Genomic DNA, 16,068 nt, shown 5'->3' with positions numbered 1-16,068 from the left:
ATATGAGGAAAGGATGTAAGAACAGTCCAGCTTTCTGTCCCTGAATATCCCACAGACATTTCCAGCTCAATAAGCCCACAGATTAAACTGAAAGCTATTTTTTCAGAATAAAGTCCAAACATCTGACACAGCACACAAGACATTTCATATTTATCTTCTCCATTTTCAACCATCCGATCTCATATGCCTTGGGACTCTATAGTAATCCCTCTTTCCTTGCTCTACCCTTTCCCCCTTTTTAATAATTACTCCTCAAAATTAGTCATCTTCAAAAGACTAAAATCTCTATCTCTAACCCAGAATTCTCTCACTTTGAACTCCAAACCCTATATCCAAATGACTACTTAACACTGCAACTTGGACATTTTACAAACACCTCATATTCAATACATTCAGAATTAAACTTACGAGCCTCCACCCTACCTTCAGTTTTCTATCTTAATTATGAGATGCCATCACACATCCAACGCCTCAAGCCAGAAATCAGGGAGCTCCAGCCTGGGCAGCATGGTGAAACCGTCTCTAAAACAAACAAACAAACAAACAAAAACAGAAAAAAAAGTTAGCCAGGCATGGTGGCACATGCCTGTAGTCCTAGCTACTCAGAAGGCAGAAGTGATCACCTGAGCCCAGAGGTAGAGGCTGCAGTGAGCTGTGATCACGCCACTACACTCCAGCCAGAGTGAAAGAGTGACACCCTGTCTCAAAAAAAAAAAGAAAAAAAATCAGGGATGTCTGTTTCCTCAGCTACACAATGGTGATAGCAATACCTACCTCATGGGGTTGTTCTGAGAATTAAATAATTTAATACATGTAAAGTGATAGTGTCTACCACATATTTAATACTATTATCCTGACTCATTCCTCTCCCTTATTCCTCCACATCTAATCTCTATCTTATCCATTCCATCTCCTATGTGTGTGTGTGTGTGTATATATATATATATATATATATTTTTTTTTTTTTTTTGAAACAGTCTCACTCTGTAGCCCAAGCTGGAGTGCAATGGCACAATCTTGGCTCACTGCAACCTTCGCCTCTGGGGCTCAAGCAATTCTCCTGCCTCAGCCTCCCAAGTAGCTGGGACTAAAGGCGTGAGCGACCACACCCGGTTAATTTCTTTGTATTTTTAGTAGAGACAGGTTTTCACCATGTTGCCTGGGTGGTCTCAAACTCCTGATCTCAAGTGATCCACCCCGCCTCAGCCTCCCAAAGTGCTGGGATTACAGGCCTCAAGTGAGCCACTGCCCCTGGCCTCCTAAGTATATTTCAAATCAGCCCTTTTTCCCCACCCTTATTGGCACCATTCTAGTTCAAACTGCCAGTAGCTTCCAAACTAATCTCCTTAAATCCACTCAATAGATCTTTGCTTTTAAACAATGCAAATCAGATAACTGCTCTCTCTTCTTAACCAACTTGCTTCCCCTTCTCCCAGGGTTTCTCATTGCTTTGAAGATAAAGTCCAAGATTCTCAACTTGGCTGGCCATGGTTGCTCATGCCTGGAATTCCCGCACTTTTTTTTTTTTTTTTTTTTTTTTTTTTTTTTTTTTTTTGAGACAGAGTCTCGCTCTGTCGCCCGGGCTGGAGTGCAGTGGCGCAATCTCGGCTCACTGCAAGCTCCGCCTCCCGGGTTCACGCCATTCTCCTGCCTCAACCTCCGAGTAGCTGGGACTACAGGCGCCCGCCACCGCGCCCGGCTAATTTTTTGTATTTTTTAGTAGAGACGGGGTTTCACCGTGGTCTCGATCTCCTGACCTCGTGATCCGCCCGCCTCGGCCTCCCAAAGTGCTGGGATTACAAGCGTGAGCCACCGCGCCCGGCCAAATTCCCGCACTTTGGGAGGCCCAGGCAGGAGGATCACTTGAGCTCAGGAGTTCAAGATCAGCCTGGGAAGCATTAACAAAAAAAAAAAAAAAAAAAAGAAAGAAAAGAAAAGACAAGAGAAAAGAAAAGAAAAGAAAAAAATTAGGCCAGGCGTGGTGGCTCACGCCTGTAATCCTGGCACTTTATGAACCCAAGGTGGAAGGATCACTTGAGCACAGGAGTTCAAGGACAGCCAGGGCAACATGGGGAGACTCCATCTCTACGGGGGGGGGGAGCCAAGTATAAGTGGCACACACCTGTGGTCCCAGCTACTCAGGACGCTGAAGCAGGAAAATCATCTGAGTCTGGGACACTGAGGCTACAGTGAGTTGTGATTACTCCATTGCACTCTAGCCTGGGCAACAGAGCTAGATCCTATCTCAAAAAAAACCTGTCTCAACCTGCCTTAAAATGCACTCCAAAATCTGCTTGCTGCCTTCCAACATCTCCCCATTTGATTCCTCCCCCAACCCCCACTCTAGCCACACTGCCTTTCTTTAGTTCTTGGAAGGCCACTCACCTCCAGGCCCTCTAAATATGTTGAAGACTTTCTGCTGCAAAAACTGCCCTGACACCTCTGTCACATGCAGAAACGCTCCCTACGATCACCCCCTGCCCCCACCATGCATTCCCACAGCACCCTGTTAACTTGAAAGTATTTCTTTAATGCTACATTCCCAGCTACAGTATAAGCTCCAGCACATGTACCATCTCTGTCTTGCTCTTCTATCACCAAAGCCTTATACAGACTGACAATATATACATACTCAATTATCTGTTGGATGAATTATTTGACCCCTGCCTACCAATCTCATATCTATTAAATACAACTCCCTACCACTCACATTCAACTGTAGTATTTTCAAATGCTCGGTCCTTGATTTTTTTTTTTTAATGTCTTCCTTCCTTTTTATCTGTGTGGTCCTTGAGTCATAGGAGAAGTCTCTACTCCAATCCATATAGTATAACGTTACTAATCATAAGAGAATAAACACACACAACAAGAAAGGAAGGAAACATGACAAAGGATGTTACAGAACATCAAAAGGCAGTATGCACATTTCTTCGTGCCTGAATACAACTAGAAACCACCTGCACTGGACTAGTCAGCTGGAAAGAACAAATCCTCTGCCTTCAATTTCTAAAACCCAGTTGAGATTTACTTTAAGAGTTTCCATAATTTATATAAACTTTGAAGAGAAAAAAAGTACAAATTAAAAGCTAAGGTCAGTACAATTTAACTGTGAGGCTGAATTTACAAATCATAATTGTTCTACCTACTTCACTGAAATACCAAATATAATAAAAGAAAAATCTGAAACCAAGTAGCTCCTTTACAAAATGCACCTATTAAAATATATGTGTAAGTATTTATCATAAAATTAAGCCAACCTGTTGAACAACAAAAGGAAGCAAATTTTCTAAATTTGTTTTCCATTAACAATGTTAATATTGTTCACCTAATTTTAACAATCTATCAAAAAACATAAACACAACTTTGATGTAACAAAGTATTTAGTGAAAGAATCTAAATAGAAAATTTGCAGTTTGCAGCAGCTATCTAGGAATGGGGGGGTTATAAAGTAATACTGAAAAGAATTCATGAAATACCAAATTTTTAAAAATGTATTCATTTTGCGAGGCCAAGGCAGGCAGATCATGAGGTCAGGAGTTCGAGACCAACCTGACCAACATGGTAAAACGCCATCTCTACTAAAAATACAAAAATCAGCTGGGCGTGGTGAGACGCACTTGTAATCCCAGCTACTCAGGAGGCTGAGGCAGGAGAATCACTTGAACCTGGGAGGTGGAGGTTGTAGTGAGCTGAGATCCCGCCATTGCATTCCAGCCTGGGCGACAGAGTGAGACTCCATCTCAAAAAAAAAAAAAAAAGGATTCGTAACTAGATACTCTATAAAATTTTGCATTTAGCAGAGTAACATTATTGCCAACTTTTTACCCAAAAAACATAATAAAAGATTACTTATGATTTCAGATCTTCACATTGGGCACTGAAAAAAGTACAAGTTCTAGGACATTTTTCAGAATGTTTTAATATTAAATGATTATAATTCTTATCCATAAAGACAAATTTAGTTCACCCAAAGGGAAAGGACAACTCAGAAGTCTTTCACTGGTCTTTCCCACAGCAAGGGTGTGATGTACAAAAAGTCAGTATCAGACCACTAGGGCTCTTACAGTGTGGCTGAGACTCATTCTGACCTCAATTAACACAAGGTGAGAAGAAAATACAGAATCACAATGGCCTAGAAAAACCAACAGACTCTTATTTATATTCTACTCTGAAACTCAGCTAAAATAGCAATTTCTAGACACAGGATAAAGATACCATGTTCCATTAAACTTGCCTTTGCAAGTGGGGAGGCAATTGTCTTCCTAGGTGGAGAGCTTTCAAACAACAACAAAAAAAACAGAATTAACATCTGTGGAAAACTTCCTATATATCAGAATCTATGAGGCAAATTACAGATATTTTCAATTCAATGTGAATAGCAACTCAATAAATTAAAAAGCTATTTTTGACACACTTGCAGTCAACAAGCATATGAAAAATTGTTCAACATCACTAATCATTAGAGAAATGCAAATCAAAACTAAAATGAGATACCCTCTCACACCAGTCAGAATGAATATTACTAAGAAGTCAAAAAATAAGATGCTGGCAAGGCTGTGAAGAAAAGGGAACACTTACACTGCTGGAGGGAGTATAAATTAGTTCACCCATTGTGAAAAGCAATGTGGCAATTCCTCAAAGAATTTAAAACAGAATTACTATTAGATCCAGCAATCTCATCACTGGGTATATACCCAAAGGAATATAAATCATTCTACCATAAAGACACAAGCACATGTTCACTGCAGCACTATTCACAATAGCAAAGACATGAAATTCAACCTAAATGCCCATCAATGGTAGACTAAAGAAAATGTGATACATATACACCATGGAATACCATGCAACCATAAAAAAGAACGAGACCATGTCCTTTGCAGCAACAGGCAACATGGATGAAGATGGAGGGCCACTATCCTAAACAAACACAGGAACAGAAAACCAAGTACTGCATGTTCTCACTTATAAGTGTGAGCTAAAGAACAAGAACACATGGATACAAAGAGGCCAACCACAGACACTGGGGCCCACTTCAGGGTGGAGGGTGGGAGAAGGGAGAGGATCAGCAAAAATAAATGTCAGGCCCTATGCTTATTACCTGGATGACAAAATAATCTGTACACCAAACCCCTGTGACATATAGATTACCTATATAACAAACATGCACATGTACCCCTGAACTTAAAATAAAAGTTTAGAAAAAAAAAAAAAGCTATTTCTTTTCTTTCTTTTTTTTTTTGAGACAGGTTCTCGCCACTGTCATTGAGGCTGAAATGCAGTGGTGTGATCACAGCTCACTGTAACCTCGAACTCCTGGGCTCAAGCAACCCTCTGCTTCAGCCATCCAAGTAGCTAGGACTACAGGCACACACCAGGATGCTTGGCTAATTTCTACAGGCACATGCCACATTTGGCTTTTTTTTTTTTTTTTTTTTTTTCAGGGATGAGGTCTTACTATGTTACCCAGGCTGGTGTCAAACTCTTGCTCTAAAGCAATCCTCCTGCCTTGACCTCCCACGATATTGAGATTACAGGCATGAGCCACCGTATCTGGCATAAAAAGCTATTTTTGACTTCCTGAAAATGCTGCGCCTCTTGACCCCGGCAATAAATGAAGTCTTTACATTTCAAATCTGACTTTCCAAGGACTTAACCATCTCAATATAATGACAAATTTGCCCAGTGTATTAATACCAAATTAGCAATGATGGGCAAAAGATCATTGGTACTTGTATTTATTGCTAAAAGATAACTGCTAGAATCCAAGGCTTTCAAAAACAGATAAACAACTTTCCCACTCCCTGGCATGGTCACATCCATTTAACATCATTTACTGGGTGCTCCACACTATAAGCACTATAGGTACATAATCTTATTAAAAGGATCCAAATATTATAACCCTGAATGGAACAGTTGGATATGACAACCAAGGTAATCATTTTCCATTGATTTGTACTTACCCCTCAGTAACCTTTTTCCTGACACACCAGTAATAAATTCCTGTTGCTTTTGCTCAATGTCATCTTTGCCTCTTTCATACAATTTAACAGTTGGTTAGCCAAATGACCTAAAAACTGTACTATATATTGATTTCTTGCTCTAGCACTTATCCTCAGATGACATGAACACAGGTGTACATATTGTCTATCACATACTCTGATACATATTTTTTACAAACGATAAGAGTACATCTTCTGTAAAAACAAAGTGAGACAAGTTTGGGAAGAAAATTCTTTCCAACAGAACACCTAAATCTCTCTCTACTCTCCTAAGTTTTCTCCACCCCTACTGCACAATTCCATATTAACAGCTTAACTGGTTTCCTCCAAATTGTACTCTCAACTTCCCCCCTTTATTTGAGACTCTGTCACCCAGACCAGAGTGCAGTACATGATCATGGTTCGTTCACTGCAGCCTTGACCTCCGGGGCTCAATCCACCCTCCTACCTCAGCCTCCCGAGTAACTGGGACTACCAGCACACGCCACCACACCCAGCTAATTTTTTTGTATTTTTTGTAGAGACAGGGTTTCACCATGTTGCTCAGGCTGGTCTCAAACTCCTAGACTCAAGTGATCCATCTACCTCAGCCTCCAAAAGTGCTGGGATTACAGGTGTGAGCCACGATGCTAGCCTCAAGCCCCTTTTCTAAGCTCCCCTCTCCCAATTCATTATTCACCTCTCAACTGAAGCTTTTAAAAATGCACATCTGAAAAAAAAAAAAATGTGTACCTGTCCCCCACTTAAAACCTTAGGACAAAGACCAAAATTCCTAATTTGGATTACCAGGCCTTGCAAGATCTGGACCATGATCACTTGCATAGCCTTGTTTCATCTGCGCTTTTCCCCAGGCGCTTTCTCTTCCAATACTACCAAGTCTCTCTGAGTTCCCACAACAGACCTTGCCTTCTCTGGCCCTAGTTCCTTTAACATGTTTCCTCTCTGAACTTCATTTTCCCCCTTAGCCTTCTCTTTTCCTAACTTTTACTTACCCTTCTAGTCTCTGCTTAAAGCTCACTTCTTCAGTGTGGCAGAGGCTGTTGCTTTGTATCAAAATCAATAGTTCACTTAGATTTATTTGGAATGACTATTGCAACAGAACAAAAGAAAAGTAAGGGCTTTGTGTTTAGTAAAAAGGTACTACATTTCAGTACCTGCACATGACGGTCTATAGGTCTATAAAGCTTAGAATTAAGAAAACTATATGTTGAGGAGTTTCCAGGATAAGAAAAAGTTAAAATTAACAAAGCAGAGATCAATATGAAACATAAACAATATGCCAGCAAAGGCTGAAGGAAAATGGGACTTAAGTAAGGCAATAGCAGTTTGGAGAATGGAAGATGGAGGAGGCTCTTTCAGAAGAATGAGATGACTTTTGCTATGCTAGTATGCCAAAGGATGTGGAAAAATAAAAAACTGTGTAGAGTAAGGAGATATATTTAACTGGAGCAGAAGACACTAGCAAAAAAGTACTGGAACTCTTACAGATAAAAGAGATCTTAAAAGATTCTAAAACCCCCTAATTCCGAGATGAGAAAAAGGCGATCCAGGCCAGGCATGGTGGCTCACGCGTGTAATCTCAGCACTTTGGGAGGCCGAGGCAGGTGGATCACTTGAGGTCAGGAGTCTGAGACTAGCCTGGCCAACATGGCAAAACCCTATCTCTACTAAAAATACAAATATTAGCCAGGCATGGTGGTGCGTGCCTGTAGTGCCTGTAGTCCTAGCTACTTAGGAGACAGAGGTATGAGAATCACTTGAACCCACCAGTGCACTCTGGCCTGAACCCACCACGGCACTCTGGCCTGGGCGACAGGGCAAGACCCTGTCTCAAATCAAAAAAAAAAAAAAAAAAAAAACAGATCCAAAAAGGCCAAACAAGTTTTACCCAGAGCTAATGAGTAGCAATGCTGGCAAAGGTCTTCTCATTCTTTTTCCTTAAGCACTCTGGGAAAGCACTGTACCAGGTACCCTTAAAGAATCTAAAAGAAATGTAAGTTTCCTTACCTTCAAAGAACTTAAAATGTTGCTGAAATTATAATAACACATGAAAAAGAAAGAAAAATATGAAAACAGGATGTAAATTTTTCAAGTGCCAAATTATGCACTACAGGAATATATTAGGCATTTAGGACCTGGGTTCCAACAACTAAAGGGAAGATCAGGAACAAAAACAAAAGGAACCAAAAGACAAACCAGTGATTGCTGAAGTGGTACTTAAAGGAAAATAATCTTGATGACTTGCGTTCAGAATGGCACAAAGGGAGAGGAAGGGAAGATAACGGCAGGAATAACAGTAAATTTTTTTTTAAAAAGACCTAAAAAAATACAGACTGCTGTTATACACTCATGCAGGTGGCAGATCGAGCAGCTCATGTCTGCAAAATTACTTCAAATTACAAGACCAGTTACAATATATAACTAACAAGCTGCACAAGTTCCAAGTGTAAGAACTTTACAAGGCCGGTATGACTCACTGATTTGTACCAACAAATCATTGATGGAGCTGTGCTTATAAAAACAAAAGCACAGAATGAAAGAAGTCTATTTTCCAAAGAATTGTGAACTTTTGAGATTATCTCTTCTTTTTTTTCTTTTAGAAGGAAGTTCTGGTTTGGTTTGAAGTCTCAAGTTACCAACGAACTTGCTCAAAAAACCACAAAACTACAGTGTCGAGAGACAGGATAAACTATTCATGAAGGTATCACCAGCAAAAGTTCTACTTGCCAACCAGAGCCAGTATATTTATAAGATCTCTTTCACCATTTTATTCTAAGATGCTTTACTGGCTTGGCTGCCTCCAGTTCCAACCGCAAGTACTTTACTAAAATATCCTTCAAGCCAGGAACAGTATCTTAAAGTCAACGACACCCTTCATCATAACAGTATTATAACACAGAACCCTGAGATAATTACATGTAAAGATCCAAAATCACCAGCTGAATAATGAAAATTAGGTCAAATGATTTGTCAGATTTTAAAATGTTTTATAGAAAGTTTTAGGCTTCTATATGAAAAAACCTAGTAATGGTTTGCATTCTCTATAATCTTGCAAAAAAAAAAAAAAAAAAAAAAACCCTACAGACCAGAGATCAAAAATAGCTTTACACAAACAAAAGGAAAATTGTAGGTTTGCTGAGGGCATCAGCCACTTAATTTAACCCCATTTCATCAGGAGCAGGAAGCCACACTGCTGTTTTCACCAGTTACTAAGAAACAAGATAAAGGACAGATTGGGACAGAGAGTCTATAGCTGAAAGTATTATGTTGATGCAATTACTGAGAATTCCCAAAGTGTCACTAATAGACAAGAAAGAGCATCTAGGACTGCCTCTAAATGAGTCTACCTACAACAGAATCAGTGATTAAGTAAAGAAAAGACTTACTGGAGCTTGGGGGTTTTTCCCCCTCTTCCCTGTCCCCATCCTCCCATCCTGAACCCCCCTCCCCAAGTAGGAAAGAAAGCTCGCCCAGCATAAACACAGGCCATTGCTCACAGCTCGTCACCACAACAAACCGGAGGTTAGACCAACGCTCCTGGAGACGGAACTCCACGTCTTGGTTGCTAGGCACAAAAAGGGGACTCTTCCCCACAGACCTGTGAACAGTGTGGGCCTTACCAGAATTTTGGTTGTTTCTCCACCTTCCCCCCTCCCCGCACCTTTTGTTTTAACGAAAGCTTTGAAAGTGGTGGCAGCAAAAGTTTCCCTTTGGGCCAGACCTCCAGATCTGCCTTGTACAGATATACATTAGGTGGGCTGGTCTCACGTAGTCTCCACCGTCATTAAAAATTACAAGCCTAACGACTACAGAACATCAGCGGAGACGACAGAAACGCTTCCACACCCACCCCACTGTCGTGCTCTCCACGCACGGCTTCCTGGTCCCAAACAGCACAAATAACCCAAAACCATGGTGATAAGCGGAGCTGTGAAGTACACACGCACAAGCCACACACTGGGAACCTGCCACGACAGCCGGGGAAAAAACCGGCCGAGTGAGGAGACGCAAGGCGGTCCCCTGTCACTTAAGGACAACACGCCCAGGCGAGAAGTGGCCGGAGGCAGGGGGAGTTGCCCCGAAAACCAGCCCGGAGCCTCCCCACCTTGCTGGGAACTCAATCCCCTCAGCGGCCGTGAGCGGCCAGGCCGCAGGACGCGGTGCCCGGTCCCGGGCAGGGGCCCTCTGAGGAAGGCGCCCCCCGCAGGCTGGGCGCTCCAGGAGAGCCGGCGGCCGGCCCGGCCCCGCCTCGGGGAGCTGAGGGGAAGTCGCTCCCCGCCGAGGCCCCCTCCTGTCCGTCCCTACTCACCGCCGGTGTGTCTGGTTCTCAGCCGCGAGCTGGGGCTGCCGTGAGGAGGCGGCGGAGGAGACGAGATCTGGGGCCCCGCAGCCGGGTCATCATACCCCCCGCGCGAGCCGGCCCGGGCCCCGGCCCCCGCCCCCCGGAGCCGTCCCCGCGCCCGTCCCGCAGGGGGAGCCTCCTCAGCCTCCCGCCCGCTCCACCACCCAGCCCCTTCCCGCCGCCGCCGCCGCCGCCTCAGCCCCGCGCGCTCCCGCCTCGGCCTCCTGCTGCCGTCCGGGGCTACCGCCGGGCCCCTTGCTCCGCAGCCGCCGTTGTCGCCAGACCCGACGAGTGGAATGCCGAGCGGCCGCCCCTCAACGCGGCCGGCCCCGCCTCGCCGGAACTATTCACCCGCCCCGCGCCATGACACCTACTGAGGCGGAAGTGCGGCTGAATGAACTCTCTAGGACGACCGCATAGTACTGATCGCAATGGGAGTGGGTGGGCCTCGAGTGGGTGGGCCTCCGTAGGGAGCCAGCGTGGATCGAGTGCGGGGGCTGGACTTCCCGCCCCCTCTGCACTGTAGACTCCGCGGTGATTTAAAGGTGCCTGGCGGTGGTACGGGATCTAACTGTAAAATGTCATCCCAGCTAATGTGACATCACCACAGTCTAGTATGACACCCCCAGAGCTTGGACAGTGTACTGGAAGACAGTGCCTAGCAGAGGAGCTCCACTGCCGGTGAGGGATTACCTCAGGTTAGGCTTTAATGTTTCGTTGCCCTCTCGAGACGTTCTAGCAATGTGACATCTGTGTACCATATCTGGAAGTCTCCCTGTATGTCAAGAGCCCCTTAGGGGAGTCTCCCATTGCCGCCGTGGGAACCTGTGTTTACATCACGAGGAGAGAGAATAGCTGTACTCTGAACTCAAACGCTCAAAACATGCAGTGAGCGAATGCTAGCATAATTTTCTTGCCTCTACTAGAAGGAAGTAAGGCTGGGTATTTAGGAAACAGAACGCGTTGGGCACAACATTCTGAGAAAATGGACACAGAAAATTAGGTTATCCTAATAGAAAAGCAGTTGCGATCTCCCAAAGTCAAGAGATTCTGTAGGACTTCCGATATATCTCCTGCTGTGTAAAATATTCAGATTCCTGAAGTGGGGGACATTTTTAGGGCAACTGTAATCTCTTCATTTTTTCCATCCCACAAGTGCTGGAGGCAGCAGTGATCTGAGCTCTAGAAAGTGACTGTCCGTCACCATCGGTATTTGCATATACTCTGTGAGGAGAAGGGCAGATGTGGCTAAGACAAAATTCTACTATCAAGTTTTCTTTCTCAAATCTCACTCATTAACATCTTTGATTTCCTTGGATCCCCATAACACACACAGAAAACTATAATTTTTGTAAAATGTGCTGAAGTACCTTTTAAGGGAAGTCATTTGGCTTTCTCTCTAGCTTAACAACACGGGGAGCTGTTCCATTTTATCTGGAACAGGGAAGTTTATTTCCCTAGATTACTAGGGTTACCAAAAATGTTTGACCCCACAAGGGAGTTTTGTTTGCATATTTTCACAGAAACTTCCTTCTACTACTTAAAGAACTTAAAGTCCTCACATTGGGCTGACCTGGGAAACATGAAGACAAAAAGAGTGGGTAAACACGCCTGCTTGATGAGCCAGAAAAAAAGGCAGAAACCTGTGGTCTGGGTAGAACAGATCCTGCTCAGAATGTAAGCTTCAAACACACTGTTTATCATGCCTTGGTTCAGCCTAACTCTCTGACATGTTCCTAAACTCCTGCTCTCTCAAGTTATGTCCCCTTCCTCTTTTCAAATATCTCTCAGAATTCACCCTTTCGGGAACCTTTGCTGATTGACTTCTATTTTATTTGAATTCTGCATCATCATCTGATTACTTAAATTAACCTGTACCTTCTTTATTTATACTTGTTAACCTCTATTTTCATTGCTCTTAGGTCCTCAGTCTTTCTCACTATATGGAGAGCTTCTTAAAGTCTGTATTTTCTCCTCTTTAGTATCATTCACTCATTCATCCAGCAAACTGCTTGTGTGCCTGCTCTGTGCTATACACTCTTCTAGACACTGGGTCAGGTATGAATGAGATAGGTGAATAAGGCATGGTCTTTTCCCTCAGGGACCTTACAGTCTGATGAGGAAAAAACGTGTGCAGACATATATAAGTGAGAGAGTCAGAGAAGAACATCAGAAGTGATATTTGAGCATAGTAAGGTCAAAGAAGTTTCAAAGTTTAGTCATTTGTCCATTCAGTAACTATTTATAGAGCATCTTCTGTGTGCTAGGCACTATATAAGAAATTAAGGGGCTAGGTGTGGTGGCTCATGCCTGTAATCCCAGCACTTTGGGAGGCCGAGGCGGGTGAATCACCTGAGATCAGGAGTTTGAGACCAGCCTGGCCAACATGGTGAAACCCTGTCTCTACTAAAAGTACAAACATTAGCCAAGGTAGTGGCGCATGCCTGTAATCCCAGCTACCCCGGAGGCTAAGGCAGAAGAATCGCTGGAACCCAGGAGAAGGAGGCTGCCTTGAGCCGAGATTGCACCATTGCACTCCAGCCTGGGTGACGGAGTGAGACTCTGTCTCAAAAAAAAAGAAAGAAAGAAAGAAAAAAGAAATTAAGGCTACACAGAAGAAAAGGCATGGTCTGTGCCCTGAAGGAGCTTACAGTTAAGCAGATAAGTTGCACGATATGGAAGTAGTAAGGTAAATTGAGTCAGATTTTGAAAGGCAACGTAGAGCTGTTAGAAGTTCATTCGCACAGGTAGCCAGGCACAGTGGCTCATGCTTGTAATCCCAGCACTTTGGGAAGCCAAGGTGGCAGATCACTGGAGGTCAGGAGTTCGAGACCAGCCTGGCCAACACAGTGAAACCCCATCTCTACTACAAATACAAAAATTAGCCAGATGTGGTGGCGTATGCTTGTAATCCCAGCTACTTGGGAGGCTGAAGCAGGAGAATCACTTAAATCCGGGAGGCAGAGGTTGCAGTGAGCCGAGATGGTGCCACTGCAGTCTAGCTTGGGCAAACAGAGCGAGACTCTGTCTCAAAAAAGAAGTTTATTCAGACAGGTAATGTGAGAGAAAACTAGTGATGATGAAGGAAGAGGGCTGGCTGGAGTGGGTAAAGACTGGAGAAAGGGATCCTAATCAGAAAACTATTATGAGGGTTTGATTACACAGGAAAGAAGGCGAGAAAGGGGCAGATATGTGAAATATATCCTCCTAAACAAAGTCAGAGCAGCTGGAGAGGGAGATGGAGCAGTTAGCAATTGGAAGCATTCAAGTCTCATTCAGGGTATGACATCCTTCTAGGGCCTAGAGCCTAGATTCAGTGTTGCAGCCAAGAAGTCATTTGCCCAAGAGCGGCAGTGCTTAAGGCCAAACAGGAGAAGCTGACGAGAAGGCTGTGTCTTGAGAGAAGCTGAACCAAAAAGCTAGGCAAACTATTCAAACAAATAGTGAATCCTAGGGGCTAGGAAAAAAAGAGAATTTAAATAGAAGTCAACAGGTTGTGAAACTGGGAAAACCAGATTAGAGTGAAGGTCTGCAGTAAAGGATAAAAAGCAGAAAAGTCCCTTGAGCCAACAGGAGGAGAACCTCAATGATTTTTTTTAAATCCAGACCCGAGAATACTTTTTATTTGGAAATAATGTTAAACATACAGATATGTTGCAAGAGTGACAAAAATAGGACCCAGATTATTAACATCTTGCCCCTTTTGCTTTATCATTTGCAATTATAGATAGATAGAGTTATATTACACACATACATGCTTTTTTTTTTTTTTTTTGACAAGAGTCTCACTCTGTCACCTAGGCTGGAGTGCAGTGGCATGATCTCGGCTCACTGCAACCTCCGCCTCCTGGGTTTAAGCGATTCTCCTGTCTCAGCCTCCCGAGTAGCTGGGATTACAGGTGCCCGCTGCCACACCCAGCTAATTTTTTTGTATTTTAGTAGGGATGGGGTTTCACCGTGTTGCCCAGGCTGGTCTCGAACTCCTGAACTCAGGCAATCCACCTGCCTCAGCCTCCCAAAGTGTTAAGATTGTAGGTGTGAGCCACCGTGCCCGGCCTACATACATATTTTTTTTTTTCCGAGCAGTTGAAAGTAAATCGCATGCATCATGCTCCTTTACCACATAATACTTGAATATCCTAATAAGTACATTCTCTTATGTAAACAAAATACATACAATTAACAACTCCAGGAAATTTAACATTACTGTAATACTTTACCATCCATGTTCCAAATGTTGTCAGTTGATCCAATATCATCTTTCTTAGCATTTTTTCATTTTCCAGCACAAGATCCAGTTTAGGATCATATATTACATTTAATTGTCATGTCTCTTTAGTGTTCTTTAATCTGGCACAGTTCCTCAGCTTTTCTTTGTCTTTAATATTTTTGAAGAATACAGGCCTTTTTCTGGTAAAGGGGTAATAAAATGTTCTTCATGGCTGGGTGCGGTGGCTCATGCCTGTAATCCCAGCACTTTGGGAGGCCGAGGTGGGTAGATTGCAAGGTCAGGAGTTCAAGACCAGCCTGGCCAGGATGGTGAAACCCCATCTCTACTAAAAATACAAAAATTAGCCAGGCGTGGTGGCGGGCGCCTGTAATCCCAGCTACTTGGGAGGCTGAGGCAGAGAATTGCTTGAACCCAGGAGGCGGAGGTTTCAGTGAGCCAAGATCAAGCCACTGCATTCCAGCCTGGGCGACAGAGCAAGACTCTGTCCCCCCGACCAAAAAAAAAAGATCTGAGCACTAGGCCCACAATGATTTATTATTGAATGCTTGGATATGAATGTCAGCCCTTCTGTCTCCCTACTTATCCCTTTCCTCAGAGTTGCAAGACTTAGGTATCACCAAGATTTTTCTCTTAAGACTCCTTTTAAGTATCCTTAGCAGAGAAAGCTTGCATAGGGAAATTTGGCAGACACTGTTCATTGCCTATTCAAATGAATAGTTAGGTTTAGCTAACTTCTGTAGTAAACAATCCCCATACCTCAGGGGCTTATGGAAAGGTCACTGCTAGCTGGTCCATGATGGCATGTGCCTATAGGCCCAGCTTCTCAGGAGGCTGAGGCAGGAGGATTGCTTGAGCCCAGGAGTTCAAATCAAGCCTGGGCAACATATTGAGACCCCCATCTCTAAGGTAGATAGATTAGATACATAGATGGATGGATAGATAGATAGATAGATAGATAGATAGATAGATAGATAGATGATAGATAGTAAGATAGATAGATAGATAGATAGATAGATAGATAGATAGATAGTTATTACTGATCTTGGTGAGAGCCACTACTCCCATCTCTGAGATAGATAGATAGATAGATAGATAGATAGATAGATAGATAGATAAGTATTTGATCTTCGAGAGAGTGGGCAGAAGCTGTGTGGTTCCTATATAGGATTACTCATAGCATGAGTGATGACTGACAATCTGGGAAGAATGGCTTGGTCCAACTGAATGATAGAATCTATTCTGGTCAATACCCATATTCAGCTCTCAATATCCAAGGAATCTGCCTGGGTGCACATCAGCTACATCTGAGAAGTCATGAAATGAATCATTTTGACTACATTCTCTATCACTTCTCTTCTCACAGGAATAAACCAGGAAAAGTTGTTCTGGCCCCTCATCTGGTTTCATGAAGGACAATATCTAGCATGACAGTGACAGGGGTTAGAATAATGGACATTTTGGGGACTGGGTCCTAGCAGAAATGATGGAATAATGGA

The 16,068-nt window shown here is 43.3% G+C and overlaps 2 protein-coding genes across 10 annotated transcripts in view; one reads left to right on the top strand and one right to left on the bottom strand.

Moving 5' to 3' along the window:
• HIPK1 (homeodomain interacting protein kinase 1) overlaps window positions 1-10,838 on the bottom strand; it is a 49,746-nt gene extending 38,908 nt beyond the window's left edge. For 3 of the 7 annotated variants that reach the window (XM_063625797.1, XM_063625796.1, XM_063625798.1), the window contains exon 1: window positions 10,309-10,448. The gene's annotated coding sequence lies outside the window, so the exon portion shown is untranslated. Of the gene's footprint in view, window positions 1-423; window positions 523-6,991; window positions 7,012-10,308; window positions 10,449-10,715 lie in introns of those variants that run through there. The other 4 variants (XM_063625793.1, XM_063625792.1, XM_063625794.1 and 1 more) reach the window with 4 other exon arrangements.
• Window positions 10,839-10,891: 53 nt separating this feature from the next.
• Window positions 10,892-16,068, top strand: part of AP4B1 (adaptor related protein complex 4 subunit beta 1) — a 35,313-nt gene continuing 30,136 nt past the window's right edge. For all 3 annotated transcript variants that reach the window (XM_063625804.1, XM_063625805.1, XM_063625799.1), the window contains exon 1: window positions 10,892-11,022. In XM_063625804.1, the coding sequence (XP_063481874.1) occupies window positions 10,958-11,022 (65 nt within the window). In that variant the 5' untranslated portion in view covers window positions 10,892-10,957. The remainder of the gene's footprint in view (window positions 11,023-16,068) is intronic.

This window comes from Symphalangus syndactylus, chromosome 12, assembly GCF_028878055.3.
Source record: "Symphalangus syndactylus isolate Jambi chromosome 12, NHGRI_mSymSyn1-v2.1_pri, whole genome shotgun sequence".
Classification (NCBI taxonomy): domain Eukaryota; kingdom Metazoa; phylum Chordata; class Mammalia; order Primates; family Hylobatidae; genus Symphalangus; species Symphalangus syndactylus.
Note: the sequence above shows the minus strand (reverse complement) of the source record. Positions and strands in the feature narration are given on the sequence as shown.